The sequence below is a fragment of the Loxodonta africana genome, chromosome 6, assembly GCF_030014295.1.
Source record: "Loxodonta africana isolate mLoxAfr1 chromosome 6, mLoxAfr1.hap2, whole genome shotgun sequence".
NCBI classification, from domain to species: Eukaryota; Metazoa; Chordata; class Mammalia; order Proboscidea; family Elephantidae; genus Loxodonta; species Loxodonta africana.
Window position 1 is genome coordinate 21,811,736 of NC_087347.1, and position 16,394 is coordinate 21,828,129.

The following is a 16,394-nucleotide window of genomic DNA, read 5'->3' on the forward strand; positions in this document are numbered from 1 at the left end:
TTTCTTAGTTTCTCCCACTTTTACCTTGGGGCCCTGTGTTTGGTGGTTCATGCAATCCTGTTGATTAGGAGCTCAGGGTATCCACCCAAGCAGGGGGAGTAAAAAGCCACTAGCAGGCATCTTTTCCCCTCCCCCATTTGTCATTTTCTACTCAAATGTCCACATAGCCTAAAGAGTTAGGGCAGATAGTGGTACTTAAGTTTCTGGGTGGAGATACCATCATGGAGCCCCAGGGCCAAGATCCAGTACTGACGTCTATCATTCTTGCACCAGGGTGGGGACAACTGCAGTAGAAATAGCCCACACTGTGGAAACTGCTTCCCACAAGACAACCATGGCCCGAACTTTTGGGTGGTTGCTGCCGTTGCTGCTGCTGCTGGTCTTCTGTTGCTGTGCCCAGAGTTTCCTCCAGAGAAAGACTCGGGGTGAAGTAATGGGAAAGCCGAGGAAAAACGCTTCTGTAAGCTGGTTTACCCAAAAGCTCAACCATTTTGGCAAAAAGAAGCATGGATACTGGCTACAGGTAAAACCTAATGAGGAGGGCAGGTGATTACCAGTGGGGGATAGTGTGAGCTTGAGATCTGGTGAGGGTGCTGCAGAAGTTCTGGGAGGTATATAAGAGGTGGGTAGTGCAATGGTTAAGCACTGAACTATTAACTGCAAAGTTGGTGGTTCAAACCCAGCCAGAGGCATATCAGAAGAAAGGCCTGGCAATCTGCTTCTGAAAGGTCACATTCTTGAAAACCCCTATGGAGCGCAGTTCTTTTCTGACACTCATGAATTCACCATGAGTCTGAATCAAGCTGATGTCAACTTTCCTTTTTTTTTAGTTGTGTGTTAGAAATTGTACTAGGTTTTTTACATCATCTTGTGCTTTTTAAGATACTTTTTACATTTTTTTGTTTTAAATATAAATATGTATAGATACATAGAGACTCACAGTGACCCTATAGTACAGGGAAGACCTGTCCCATAGAGTTTCCAAAGTCTGGCTGGTGGGTTAGAACTTCTGACCTTTTTGGTTAGCAGCTGAACTCTTAATGACTGCGCCACAAGGGCTTCCATATATATACAAAAACTAATGAAAGAATAAATAAAAATGAGTAAAAATGGTTACATATAATGAAAGGAAGTTAAATGGTTTATGAGATAGAAATGATTTTAGTGTTCTCTGAATGTACTTTGTTTTGCATATTTAGATTTGGAACCGTGTAAATGTTTCCAATAAAACAATTGAAAATTGAAAATAAAAGGAAAGAAATGAAGCTCATTGTCTATTAAGTCTGTGGCTTAACCAGAGGGAATTATTTTAAGTGAATAGAAAGCTCAGTACTTTATGTTTCTTGTGTGATAAATCTTAAGGACACACACACACACAATTGCAAAGAAATCAAAGTTTTCAATATCATACACTCATTTTTAAATATTATTGTTGTTTTTGCTTTTGTGTGCCATCCAAGGAATTCCAACTGACAGAGACAGAGTACAACTGCCTTGTAGGGTTTCCTAGACTGCAAAAAAAAAAATTTTTTTTTTTTTAATCTTTACTGGAGCATATTACCAGATCTTTTCTCCCAAGTAGCCTCTGGTGGGTTCCAACCTTTGATGCTTCAGTTAGAAGCCAAATGCTTAACAATTGCACCACCAGGTCTCCTTTTAATACTGGTATTATTATGCTAATGTGTGTATTGCTCTATGTTATTGGTATAATGCCAATAAATAATTATGTTAATGTACTTAGGAACCCAAACCTTCTGAGTAAAAAAAAAAAGCTACAAATATAAAATCTAAAAAGAATCTCAAATCCTAAATTTGAATTTGAAATATTAATATGAAATATAGACAAATAGTAATGATAGTTGCACATTGCGAGTGTGACTTATACCACTGGATCATACACCTGAAAATGATTGAAATGGTCAGTTTGATATTATGTCTATTTTGCCACCAAAAGCAAAAAATGGTATTTTCCAGTGTGTAGGCACAGTGGCTTGAGCAGTGTCATTGATTTAGATGGGATCTCAGGACCATAACCCAAATCTGACACATGAAGAAGTGCTGCCATTCAGTTATCAGAAACCACAAACAAATCACAAGGCCTGGTGAATTGTTGTTGTTAGGAGCCGTCGAGTCGGTTCCAACTCATAGTGACGCTATGCACAACAGAACGAAACACTGCCCGGTCCTGTGCCATCCTTACAATCGTTGTTATGCTTGAGCTTATTGTTGCAACCACTGTGTCAATCCACCTCGTTGAGGGTCTTCCTCTTTTCCTGTGACCCTGTACTCTGCCAAGCATGATGTCCTTCTCCAGGGACTGATCCCTCCTGACAACATGTCCAAAGTATGTAAGACGCAGTCTCGCCATCCTTGCTTCTAAGGGGCATTCTGGTTGTACTTCTTCTAAGTCAGATTTGTTCGTTCTTTTGGCAGTCCATGGTATATTCAATATTCTTCACCAACACCACAATTCAAAGGCGTCAACTCTTCTTTGGTCTTCCTTATTCAGCGTCCAGTTTTCACATGCATATGATACAATTGAAAATACCATGGCTTGGGTCAGGCGCACCTTAGTCTTCAGGGTGATATCTTTGCTCTTCAACACTTTGAAGAGGTTCTTTGCAGCAGATTTACCCAATGCAATGCGTCTTTTGAATTCTTGACTGCTGCTTCCATGGCTGTTGATTGTGGATGCAAGTAAAATGAAAAAAAAAAAAAATCCTTGACAATTGCAATCTTTTCTCCATTTATCATGATGTTGCTCATTGGTCCAGTTGTGAGGATTTTTGTTTTCTTTATGTTGAGGTGTAATCCATACTGAAGGCTGTGGTCTTTGATCTTCATTAGTAAGTGCTTCAAGTGAGTTAGTGACTTACAAAAATATTTTACTTTCACAGAAATATTATGTTAATTATAACTTCTACAAACCTGGTGGCCCAGTATTTCTAATGATCGAAGGGAATGACCCTGCCAGTATAGAATGGATAACAAGAAATTTTACTTGGATTACATATGCTCAAAGACTGGGTGCCCTCTGTATACTTCTGGAACATAGATTTTACGGAGATAGCCAACCAACACGGTAAGGCTAAGCTTTGCCTTTTTGTGGTTGTTCTCATTGCTATTTCTATGCCTCCTCTTTTTCAATTAGGCTATATTAGTCTATATATTTTCTACTTCCAGTAAGATGAATATTTGAAAATATAAACAAGGAAAAAACAAAAAACCGACTTGGAGGTTGGGGGTAGGAGCAATGTTTTTGTTAAAAAAGATTCATATGAAATTTCTTCTCAATAAAACGTATCCCTCATGTTATAGATTTTATATTAAAACACGGTATTTTCCTTTACATGCTTAAGCAATATGGCATACCTGTTACCTTTTTTTTTCCTACTCCAAAGGTATTTTAAACTATGAAAATTACTCTCACCTTTAAAACAGGGGTCATACTTTTGCTAAACAACTCATCAAAGGTAACTGGATGTCCTATTAAATTTCAGGCTACAGTGGCAGAGAAAGAAGCAAGAACAGGAGACTCTTTTAGTTCTGTCCCACTAATGGAAAGATATTTTTTTAGCTTGTTTGCTTAAAATTATAAACTGTTTATTACATGAAGTCAGGCAAGTAGAATGAAGTTTAAATAGTGCCTCCGAAAGTTATGAAAAATCCAATTTAATGTCAAAGTCTTGTATTCTCATTAAAATAAGGACTGCTTTTTACAACCCTGAGAATGTGATTAGTGTCAGTGAGGTGATTCCTTTATTATATGAGTCATAATTCTTGATACCATTTGTCATGACAGAATAATAATTATATGACTATTAATCATTAATTAATCACTAATCTAGCTGTGACTCCAGAAAAGTGATTTTAAATTCAATGTCACTTACCTTTTGGTAGTGAGGTGACACTCCAGTAATTCCATCAGCTCTACATTGCTTCATTAGAAAAAGTGATTTGTGTGTGTGTGTGTGTGTGTGTGTGTGTGCGTTAATGATGTCATGATAACCTACAAATAGTTTTATGTCTGGGCTTTCTTTATTAATCTCTCTAAGGAACTAAACTGCTGTTCAAGAATGAAATGACTTTTATTACAGCATGTAATTATAGCAAATACCTTGTTTGTTATCCAAATAACTTCATGTGGTGCATCCCAGTAAAAGGTTTTAGAAAGAACCTACAATAGAGTAAGTAAGGTCTTTGAGCAATTTGGGGGCGAATCTAAGGATATAAGAATTTGCTGTAAAATTTGCTCTTAGAAAGTGGGAGAAATTCTAAGATTTTGTGTTTCACTAAATCTTATCTACAATTTCCCAGTTACATCCCAATGGTTTAAACTTAATCAGTAAGTCCACCTCTGGTGAAATGGTTGCTGGGAAATGCAGTGCTTATTCTGGGCAGTCGTGTGTCCAGTTGAAATAGAGGGTTATAATAACCTAAAGCTGAAAGGGAGAGTGAATTTCAGGGAGGAATTAGCAGGTTCTGCTGTAGCTTCTCAGTAGTAGGATTGCTGAGCCAAGGGCAACCATTTGCTTCTTGAAACCCTTAGTATAGGAGGACAAATTGCATCCAGAAAGATTCTACCACTTGATAATTCCACTAGGGGAGCAGGTGAGAGTAGGCCTCATCACATCCATGTCAACACCGAGGACAAAAATAAATTTTTGCCAGTTTCATAACAGGGAACAAATGCTCATATATGAGTTGCTTCGATAATAGAAAATGTTAAATGTTTTTATATATTTGCTGGCCATTTGTATTTCTTCTTTGTGAATATTCTATGTCCTTTGTCTACTTTTAAATACACGCTCAGGTCGTTTCGGCATCATGCAGGGGAAGGAAGATTTTCTTTTTTTCTTTTAGTAACAAGGATTAAAAATACGCTAGATTCATAGGAAAAATTATTATGCAAGAAACACCATTGAAAATTAAAGAATAAATTTCTTCTTACCTTTCTTACCACTGATTCAGATAAGGCTCTGTCTGGATGTAGGAGCAGAAAACAATGAGGAACGGAAAATAGCATCAGTACAAGTATCTGTGGGTTTTCTTAATGCCTTAGAAACAAATAAATCAATGACAGTTTAATCCATTCAAAAATGGCTCCTCTCTGACTCAGGATGATAATTTGAAAGTTGGGGTTCACTTCAGGGCTTGGAAAAAGGACACCATATGGGTAGTGAAAGGTATATGCAGCTCCTTCAAAGTGGTGTGGAGGAAAATGACACAACTAAAATAAAAGAAATACTTGCAATTGTTGCTACTTCCTGCGTTTACTGTCACTATTACTCAAATTGGAAACCTTGGTATAGTGGTTAAGAGCTACTGCTACTAACCAAAATGTCAGTAATTGTAATCCACCAGACGCTCCTTGGAAACCCTATGGGGGCAGTTCTACTCTGTCCTATAGGGTCGGTATGAGTCGAAATCGACTCATGGCAGCGGGTTTGGTTTTGGTTGGGGTATCACTCAATTTATGCTAACTACATTTTCAATTTGGATCTGTTATAAACATTCCACATGCTTTCAAAATATGCCTTTTTACTTTATAGACAAACAGATGTTAACATATTTTCTGCTTCGATTGTTGTCACAGAGTGTGTTTATGCTTTAATCGTAGAGATATGAGCACTGAGAACCTCAGGCGCTACCTCAACAGCAGGCAAGCCGTGGCTGACATTGCCGAATTCCAGACTGTTATCGCACAGTCAATGAAGCTCACCGAAAATAAGTGGGTTGTATTTGGTGGCGGCTATGGGGGCGCCCTGGCAGTGTGGTCCAGGATAAAGCACCCCAACCTGTTTGCTGCAGCAGTGAGCAGCAGTGCAATGATCCAAGCAAAACTTAATTTTAATGGTGAGTATATGTGGAGCCCTGCTGGTGAAGTTAGGAATTCAGGCTGCTGCCAACGAAAAAGTCGGCGTTTGGAATCCACTAGCTGCTCCTTGGACACCCTATGGGGCAGTTCTACTCTGGCCAAAGGGTTGCTATCGTTTGAAATCGATTTGATGGCAGCCGATTTGGTTTTTTATGGTGTATATATGTGTATACGGAGCCCTGGTAGTGCAGTAGCTGAGCACTTGGCTGCTAACTTAAAGATGGACAGTTGTGTTCCAACAGCTGCTCCTTAGAAGCCTTATGGGACAGTTCTACTCTGTCCTATGTGATCGCTATGAGTCAGAATTGACTCAAGGACATTTTTTTTCTTGTATTATATATAAATATGTTTATAATGACAAGAGTATCTATAAGCCAGTGACTGCCTTAAAAATAGGGGATAAATACCACAGTGACACCCAACTTGACTTGGGCCTATTTCCTCCCCGTATGATAAAGTTCTATGAAAAAGACTCTTAAGATATTCACTGTTGCTGTTTGGTCTCCATATTTGCAGCTATGTGATTGTTGATAGCCTCTTAATGGGTGGAAATGCCGTGGTAATCCTTAGCCGATTTGATAGTGAAAACCTTCGTACTTTGGCTATTTCCAAAAAGTAAAGCTCTGATTTTTGTGAGAAAACATTCCTGTTTTGAAGTTGTTTTTCAATTTTCCTTCCAACTACCTGTGCCTCTCAATACATGTTCCCATTAAAATGAGTAAAGCATAAAATTTCTACTTATATTATACGTTTTTCTTGAAAAAATGAAAACAATCCCCCTCTCCCAAAGAAAAGAATATGCATTTGACATGCTGGTCAAATTTTCTTTTAATATTTAATCTTTTCAAAGGTAAACAAATATTCAGTCGTCATTCTACTCCAAGTTTCTGTAACCTTGACAGAATCTTATTTGGTTGAATAAATCTGAAAACTGTAAAACTGAGGCATGTCTCTCCTCACCTCTTTTAAAGGCTAAAACCACATCCCAGTTTATGAGTAGATCTGGATTTTCAGAGCATGGTTATAAGTCTCTGTTTACTAGTAACTTTTCTTGGCAATCTGGCACAATCTTTAATTTTACAGTTTTTAACTGTCATATAAAACAGAGGTAATTGGAAACTTGAAATAATTACATTTTAAAAATGGCTATATTTAAACTATACTAATTGTGGTGACTTTTTTTTTTTTTTTTCATATTCTTAGAGTACTTTGAAGTAATTTACAAAACTGTAGGCACTCGTAACAGGGAATGCCTGAAAGCAATGAAAGAGGCTTATGGTTTCATTATGACGACGCTGTTACTCCCTGATTACCATGGTAGGCTTATATTCGATTACAAGTAAGTGGATTGGTTTTTGTGTTTGAGGGTGTAGTATTAATTGACACCATTAATGTCATTTCTTACATTTAGGCTGCTTACCTGGGAAGAAAGGGATAGTTTGAACGGTTTGGTTCCTTTTGGGTATTGTTTATAGTAGCAACTTCTAGATCATATAAGAGGGATGGCTGGGACCTCTGTGGATGGTTTTAAGTCTGGTGGGAGTGCAGATCAGATGGCAGGAAAGAGTGGGTTCCAGCTTTGGGGTCCTAGGGCAGTCAAGGGGCAGGATAAAACACTTGCCCCTAGAGAAGAGGGGGCAACCAAAGAAGAGAGGATAACCTAAAGACAAATCTTGCCATTTCCATGAACCAAAGAAGGGTGAAGTTTTCCACAGGTTTTGAACTATTAAAACATAGTGTGGTATTGGAGCATTTCAGGAACTGAACAAAAGTGTTTTTACATTTAGATTTTTTCCCCGAGTTGAATAAGAAAGTCTTTGTTGTTTAAGATCTGGTCTAGAGATTTCCATGGTACAGGGGAAGTTCTTTCTTGAAAGTAGTAGAGTCCCCAGAAAAGTGAATTTGGGAAAACAAGATAAGCTATAAATAAAGGATAAGAAACAATGACATTTGTCTTTACCTAGAAGAATTGAACAATATATGCAGTGGGAGACAGGTATCCCAAAGCATCACATGTTTAACTCTTAATTTCACTTAGGCTAGAGCAGAAAAAAGGAGATAGTGACAGCCTAAAGAGTAATATCATACCAGTTTGATTGTATTGAAGAATGGGTGAGGAGAAGTTCTGGAACAATCAGAGAATTTGCTGGGGAGGCAACACAATTTGGGATGAATTTCTTATATTAACCTTGTTATTGTCGTTAGCTGCCTTTGACTTATGTGGAACTTGTGCCCAAAGGAAGTGCTGCTAGGTCCTGTACCATCTCCATGATCAATGCAAATTGGACAGTTGTGATCCATATGGTTTCCATAAGCATACTCACATCCTTTTGCTTATCAGATACTAAACTCTGATGATGAATAAATTCACCAGGAGGGTGCTAGCCCCTTAACTCTCTGTTTTGTGGATAGTAAAGATCATTTGAGCTATCAGTCAAATCAAAAAATTCATGTTTCTGAAGACTTCTTTTTGTTCTTTTTAGTTGCCTGGGAGTTGATTCTGACTTATGTTGACCCCTTGCTTGAGAGTATAACTGCACCATAGGAATTTCAAGGCTGTGACCATAAGTTTGTTACCTAGAAGGTAGAACCTTGTCTGGCACGCTCAGGCTTGCCAATTATCTGGACAGTGGTCTTTGAGAAAGTAACTTTATTGCAATTTGCAGAGCAAGAAACTGAGAGGAAGTTCCTCAGAACAGGCTTGCGTGTGATTTGGGCAGCAATATGGTAGCTGTGCAGGTGTACCGGGGAGGGAGCATTCTAGAAGGCAGCCAGGAAATAGGAGGTGACGTGGTCTTGTTGGACCTCTCACTTCAGAATAGGGTCCAGGTGCTGATTTTCCTTCTGATTCATTCCACCTGTTAACATGTTCGCTGTTGAAGTCAATTAGTGGCCCCAGCTGGCCCTTCTAAGCATATGAGGTGGGCCAAATCTAGCTTGAGATAGTTTAAGGACTAATGAAAATTTACTGATATTTGCAGGGTCAGGTTACAATTCTCCCTTAAATTGTAGCAATTCCTTAATCTTAAGAAACAAGGGTCAGTGACTCATCTGGCTAGTGCCTGCTGACATGGGGCTGATTTTAGGGACCTAGGAACAGACAAGGAATGATTAGCTCCTGGGGTTAGTAGGCAAAGAAGACTTAAAACCAAGGGCATGACGGAAAGATTAGTCTAAAGGACTAATTGACCACAAGTACCACAGGCTCCTGCAACCTTGCTCCTCCCCTAAGATTTAGGAGGGCAAAGAGAAAGGCCAATAAAAGTTGCTTAGGTGCTAGGAGAAGCAAAGGAAATCACCTTGTATAAGCAGAACACATGCCAATAACCACTGAAATGTAAGTCGGCCTCACTCCTAGCCTGGGAGACTGAAATAGAACCTTTATTTAAGATATCTGGAAATACTAATATCCTGGACTACTCAAGGATCATCTTAAGCACTACATCTCCAGGCTGTCTTAAGGAATGGTCTCCCATACAGCATTTCATAAGGGCTCAATTGGAGCCTGTTTTTAGGGGCCACCTGGACTCTCAACAGGGCAGTGTAGCAGCTTGATCCAGGGCAGGCTGGTCTCTTAGAATACAAGTATTCGCCCACATTTCTCACACAAGCTTAGGTTTCCGATGAGACCTTTTAAACACACAGTCAAGGTGGCAGTTACTGTGATCTCCAGGGAGCATGTAGCTTCCATCAAATTCCTAAATGTCCTAACTTTGGATACAAAAGCTCCTTCTTTATTGCTTTTAAAGTCCACTTGCCAGTCTTCTCTGGGCCCAGTTCCATGGGGTCGTGCCCCAGGCATAGGAGGTGGTGGGCCTGTTTTTCGGTTGTTCACTACTTTCTGGATAGTGTTCTGTATAATAGGCCATTTAAACACTTAGGCTAGCCCCTGAAACATGACTTCACAACCATAATGTGTGCTCTTATGAGCTGCCTTTATTATTGGGTGTATCAGGTGTCCTGGTATTAACACCTGTCCTTGGGAATTGTACAACTTCCCATCTTCTGCTGTTATTAAGGGCAAAGCTCCATTCACAAGCTCTGTTTATATCACATTCAGTGCATTGGGGGTTTTCTGGTAGCTGAAGATTAGGTCTGGTGCCAGGATCGGTGTACAGATGCCACCTCTGCTGACCATAATACATTATTCACAAAAGGCATCTCTAGTAGGCTTTCTTTCCTCCAGTTCCACTAGCCGAGATGCTCTTTGCTGTCATGGGCCTCCCAGGGTTTGGGGTGAGGTAAGAATGGTGACCCTGAAGCTTTGTGCAGCCTCTGCCTATGTTTGGCTACTTTCCACCCTGCCGGTGAAGCCTGACGAGGGCCGAGACTATAGACTTGTCCCTGCCTGGAGTGACTAGAGGGTCCCCTGTGTGCCTAGAACAACAGCAGAGGCCATGTTCTCCATCTGTTTAGTCTGTTGTGTCAGTAAGTTGTCCTCCCACTGTTATTGCAACCTAGGGCTCCTTGTGGGTCGCAGGCGAGCCCCTGGGCCCTGTCAGATGGGTCATTGGCTGACAGTTGCAAGAGCTCTGTTATGGGTTTCCTGCTTAGACTGGGCTGGTCAGGAGGGGCACTCTCATTTTTAGTGGCCTTCTTGTAAAAAAAAAAAAAATTTTTTTTTTTTCTTGTTTGCAATAGGCACACTATACAGGGCCTAGCTTTAGGGGACCTTGGGTTAGCCACTGGCCCTTTTAGGGTCCATGAGCACTTACCCTGCATGAGGTCTGCCTGAGTGTTGGGTTACCTCTGAGAACTGCTACCAGGAGTGAGGCCTTTTTCTTTGTACATGGTCCCGATTAATAAAGACCTTAAAGGCAATATCAACAAGTTGTGAAATATTCGTTCCTAGACCTCCTTCTGGAAACCCTGGTGGCATAGTGGCTAAGTGCTATGGCTATTAACCAAAAGGTCAGCAGTTTGCATCCTCCAGGTGCTCCTTGGAAACTGTATGGGGCAGTTCTCCTCTGTCCTATAGGGTCGCTATGAGTCGGAATCGACTCAACGGCAGTGGGATTTTTGGGTTAGACCTCCTTCTAACTTTTGAAATTTCTGCCTGATGTCGGGGGTTGATGAGGGTTACATTTATTACATTGGCATTCTCTGGGTCTTCAGGATTTTTATCAATAAACTGCCAGTATGCTTCGTATACCCGTTCTGCGAGGCTGGAGAGATTTTCCTCGGGGTATTATTTTACATCCTGAATTTTTCTAAAGCTCTTCTATTTTGAGGCCTCTTGCTGTAAACTAACTATCAAACAGTTTTTAATAATGTTCTAGCTGTCCAGCCCCCAGCTGATCTCTGTGGCAGGTACAGCCTGGACTGCTGGGAGTCTAATACCATTTTGGGGGTTGAGGTAATGCAACCTAGCAGCCTCTTAGCGTGCCTGTTATAAGACCATCTTCCTTTCCTTTAGATTTTAGCCCAGTTAGGGTGATGTATGGCAAAGATGGACACAACAAAGCTTCTGCGTGTTTTGCATCACCTCTATCCTTCCAATTATTCAGGCTGGAAGTTGATAAACCCTCTAGGCTTTCCGTTGTGACCCAGTCCGGCAGGCATTTGTCTCAGTGGAAATTGTTCTGAGGATACTTGGGTCCATCCCTAGCCAAACTGCACCCCAGTACAGGTGTTTTATGAGAAGACTATCCCTAGGCAGGACCTAGAGTTTCTGACTCCTGAGGGACATGTCAGCAATTCACCATGGAGGTGGTAGAGAGTTCCTCCACAGGGGTAGTGGCTGCAGGGCTGAGAACCAGGTCTATACCTCTAGGTGGAAGGGGTACAGATAAATGCAAATTTGAATGGGGCTCAGGTTTTTGACCTAACCACCCACTCTATAAACAAAAAGCCTGTGTTTCTCTCAGGCAAATCCTAGTTCCCCTTTTACCATTTACAATTAAGTATTGGCTGAAGGCAGAGTTACATGCTTTCTGTAATCTAAAATCAGACTCATCACCTTTTTAAAACACTGCAGATTTTTCTTCTCTTCTCCATATCTTGTTTTCCCATGTACATGCAGCATCTCTTTTACCTGGCCTGGCTTTGCCCCAAACCTCTCCAGGTAGGACTTTTCTCCCCTGTACCATTAGCTTACACTGTTTTTGTAGGTTTTTATTTTACCGGAGAGACAGAAAGGTTTGTCCATACGGGATTTCATCCTATTTTCCCTCTCTTTTGACATAGTTAAGTGACCCCAAACAGTAATTAGAACCCACATGAAAAAACAAAGAGTATCAATAAAAGTACAGTAGGTTGGTTTCGCGTATTTCACTCTCACACACAGAAACAGAACCAGAACCAGAAAGTAACAAAAGTCAACCACCATAAAGTATGCTGCCCTCAGCTAGGGGGAGTGACGGAGTAATTAGGATGAACTTAGCAGGGCTTCAATCTCCCCTAATGGCGATATCTTCGTCCTACTTCAATCCTCCAGATACCTCCCCACCTCCAATCCTAATCACTTACACTTACCAAGAGAAATTCTTAGGGCACTTACCTAGTGGAGGTCCATACCAGAGTTAGTTTCTAATTCTCAAAGTAAAAGCATCTCAGACTGGTCACTGCCTTTGTCACAGTTAGGAGACCCACCCAATCCTTTCTAAGAAGAGGCTTGGTGTACACTGAGTGTCAGTGGAGTTTCTGCTCATGGTCCAGGGGTTCCGGGCTCCAGATAGAGCCCCATATTGGGCGCCAAAATTGTTACCAAACCTTAGAATATGGGTTCTTGTCTGGTATGCTCAGGCTTGCCAATTACCTGGACACCTGTCTTTGAGAAAGACAAAGTAACTTCTTTGAAGTGTGCAGAGCAATGAGCTGGAACGAAGTTCCTCAGGTTCAGCTCCCCAACCAAAGGGGAAGCAGGGCTTATACGTGATTTGGGCAGCAAGATGGTGGCCACACAGGTGTACCGGGGAGGGAACATCCTAGAAGGCAGCCAGGAAACATGAGATGATGTGGTTCTTGTCCGATCTTTTGCTTCAGAATAGGGCCTGGGAGCTGGTTTTCTTTCTGATTCATTCCACCTGTTGCTGTGCCCTCTGCTGAAGTCAATTAGAGGTCATAGATGGCCCTTCTGCACAAAGTGGGGTGGGGGGCAAACCTAGCTTGGTCTAGTTTAAGGATAATGAAAATTTGCTGGTGTGTGTATGGTCACGTTATAAGTTCTTGAAATAACTTTGGCCCTCAGTCATGGCACTATATTGACATCAATTCTAATGAGATGGAAACACTGGCTTTCATCCCTTCCTGCTCTGTCCTGTTCCTTGAAGGTCTATACTCAATACTCTTTGCCAAAAGGATACATCAAAGGCATCAACTCTTCTTTGGTCTTTCTCATTCAGTAGTTGAGAACTGAAGAAAGCGAATAGGTTCAAAAGGAATGAATGCTCTGAAAAGTGAAGACTTGGATATCAAGTCAATGCAATGAAGGCAAAGGTAATTCCACTACAGAAAGGAAGGCTGGATTTTTCCCTAAGAGAAGAGGAGAAAATAATGCGAATGGTGTCTTAGTTATTGAGTGCTTCTGTAACAGAAATAACACAAGTGGGTGGCTTTTTAACCAAGAGAAATTTATTCTCTCTCAGTTTTGGAGGCTAGAAGCCTAAATTCAGAGTGCTATCTCTAGGGGAAGACTTTCTCTTTCTTTGTCAGCTCTTGAGGAAGGTCCTTATCTCCATTCAACATCCAAGGGCTTGACATTCCTTGGAGATCTCCATGTGTCCTGGCATCAATCTTCCTCTGGGTCTAAGATGCTCTCAGTGCAAGGAACCCAGGTGCAAAGGACAAATTCTGCTTCTGGATCTTTTTTTCTTGGTAGTAGGAGGTCCTTCTCTCTGCTTGATTGTTTTAACTCCTTTATATCTTAAAAGAGATTGGCTCAAGATACAACTTAATCCTGTAGATTGTACCCTGTCTCATTAATATAACTGTCTCTAATCCTGCCTTTAACACCCCGGAGGTTAAAAACCCATTGTCATCAAGTTGATCCTGATTCACAGTGACCCTGTAGGAAAGAGTAAAACTGCCCTATACAGTTTCCAAGGAGCAGCTGGTGGATTTGAACTACAGACCTTTTACTTAGCAGTCTAGCACTTAACCACTCTGGTTAGGGTTTACAAAACACAGGGCAATTACATCAGATCACAAAATGGAGTATAATTATATGATAATGAGAATGATGGCATAGCCAAATTGACATGTATTTTGAGGGGACACAATTCAATCCACAAAATAAAGGTTAAAAGAAATCCAACACCTTTCATGGGAAACAATGTCAACATACTCAATCTGCCAGTGGAAATTCAAGACTTTTGTTACCGTTATATCAAAACCATTCAAATTTTATTATGTATTGATTTTAAATGCTCTTTCAGGAAGAAATTCTTCAAACTTTATCAATTATATATTTTACCCTCAGACTGAAGAATTAATCCAGGGTACTTTTCCACTTGCTTCACTTTTCTGTTGATGTCCTTTGAGGGCACCATTCCACTGTAGGCATCTCCTGGGAGACTCAGCATGCTTAGTCCACATTCGTCTAATCAACTGTCTCCTGTGAGGCAAAACTTTCAGAGAGAGTAACACCTGCTGCGTCCGGGGTGTGCCTGATGTGCATGGTCGCACTAGGGGCACAGCTGCTGTGTTTCTGCTTCCCTGCCCAGTTTCCAAGACTGGTAATGAGGTCTCCCTGCTAAGTAGGCCTCCTGGCTTCCAACTTCTTCTGGTGTTCGGGCTGTGACTTTCTACCCTCCCACACCACCCTGCCAAGGACAGAATAGAAGGACCAGAGCTGTCTTGGCTTCCAGGATCAGAGCTCCAAAAGTTAGAACCTCCTGCCTATCCACCCCCACCCCACTCCCTACCTGAGCTGGGATTTGAGTTTGGCTTAGTTTACCTTCAAAGCACACTAAATCTGAAGCCCAGGACCAGGGCTCAGAAGAGTGGGATATAGACCTACTATGTTCGTGTGACTTAAACGTCTGAAGTCCTTTGCATCAGAAATATTTCTGAATCCATCTATGGGCCTCAATAAAATTTCTTAGCTTTTCTCCTTATCATTTCTGCTCTTTCCTTTTACTTCTTTCTCTTTTTCCAGCCTTACATCCATTCTTGCTATAATAAAATAGTCAGGAGACCCCTGACATACTAACGCAGCAATTCTGATTCCTATATACAGGTTCAACTGTAGGATGTTTTCTCGAAACACAGAGCTCTGTACTTCCCCCTCCCACCAGAGGCCTACTGTATTGTTGTTTTTGTTGTTAGGTGCCATGAAGTGGGTTCTGACTCATAGCGACCCTATGTACAACAGAACAAAACATTGTTTTTTGTTCTTCTGGCAGTCCAAAGTATACTCAATACTCTTTGCCAAAAGGATACATCAAAGGCATCAACTCTTCTTTGGTCTTTCTCATTCAGTAGTTGAGAACTGAAGAAAGCGAATAGGTTCAAAAGGAATGAATGCTCTGAAAAGTGAAGACTTGGATATCATGTCAATGCAATGAAGGCAAAGGTAATTCCACTAAAGAAAGGAAGGCTGGTAAAAGGACGAGTTAAATCTTTTCCCCTCACTGTTGAAACTGGCATATATAAATTTTTTTCTTTTATATATTTTCTTTTTTTGTGTTTGTCTGTTTGTCTATTTTGTTCTGTTTTTCTTTTCTCCACTTTCCTTCTCCTCCTGGGTGGAATGAGGAGACAAAATAGATGTCAGGTTGAAGGTGAGTGGACTGGGCTGGGCAGGCCATGGGGAGACTCCATAAAAATAAAAGAATAAAGATTGCAGACATAGTGACAAGCCCTAACACTGCAACTTGTCCACCAACACCCCTGGCTGGCAGCACAGAGGAGCTTTTGAGGTGCATGGCATCTGTTCTCAAAGCTGTGGGCAGTATTCTTACATAAGCAAAGTACTTCTCAGCAACCTCACTAATTCTATCATTCCAGAATCCTTTGAATCTTAAATATATGCACTTGCCAAAGTTCTCTCCCTCCACTCCTATCCCTGTCTTTTTTTAATTCCCCCCCCCAAAAAACTTTGAGTTTATTCACGTTACTCCCCATTTTGAAATCTTTACCTTCATCCTACCCAAATCTTATCCACCAGTCAAAGCCTTGATCAAGTCCTACTTCCTGACTGAAGTAGTAACTGACAACTATGTGTCCAACACTGTGGTAATCATTACTTTAGGCCATCCTCAAGGTAATCCTCTGAGAGAGTGACTGTTCTCACCCCTGTTATAAGTCAAGGACATGAGGCTGGGGGAAGTGAGGTACTTGTTGTTCCCTACTTTAGTAGGCTCCCAATTCATGGCATTCCCATCCATGCACAATGTAATACTGTACCATCCCTGTGACCCTTTTACAATTGAACCATTGTATGCATAGAGTTTTCATGGGATGATTTTTGGAACTAGGTATCCAGGCCTTTCTTCCTAGTCCATCTTACTCTGAAAGTTCCACTGAAACCTGTCCAACATCATAACAAGATGCAATACTCCTCTGAAGAAGGGTG

At 40.9% G+C, this 16,394-nt stretch overlaps 1 protein-coding gene across 1 annotated transcript in view; it reads left to right on the forward strand.

Annotated features, from left to right (window-relative positions):
• Positions 1 to 309: 309 nt before the first annotated feature.
• Positions 310 to 16,394, forward strand: part of LOC100668509 (putative serine protease K12H4.7) — a 39,202-nt gene continuing 23,117 nt past the window's right edge. The window contains exons 1-4 of the mRNA XM_064286638.1: positions 310 to 523; positions 2,898 to 3,082; positions 5,621 to 5,856; positions 7,082 to 7,217. Of these exons, the coding sequence (XP_064142708.1) occupies positions 335 to 523; positions 2,898 to 3,082; positions 5,621 to 5,856; positions 7,082 to 7,217 (746 nt within the window). The 5' untranslated portion in view covers positions 310 to 334. The remainder of the gene's footprint in view (positions 524 to 2,897; positions 3,083 to 5,620; positions 5,857 to 7,081; positions 7,218 to 16,394) is intronic.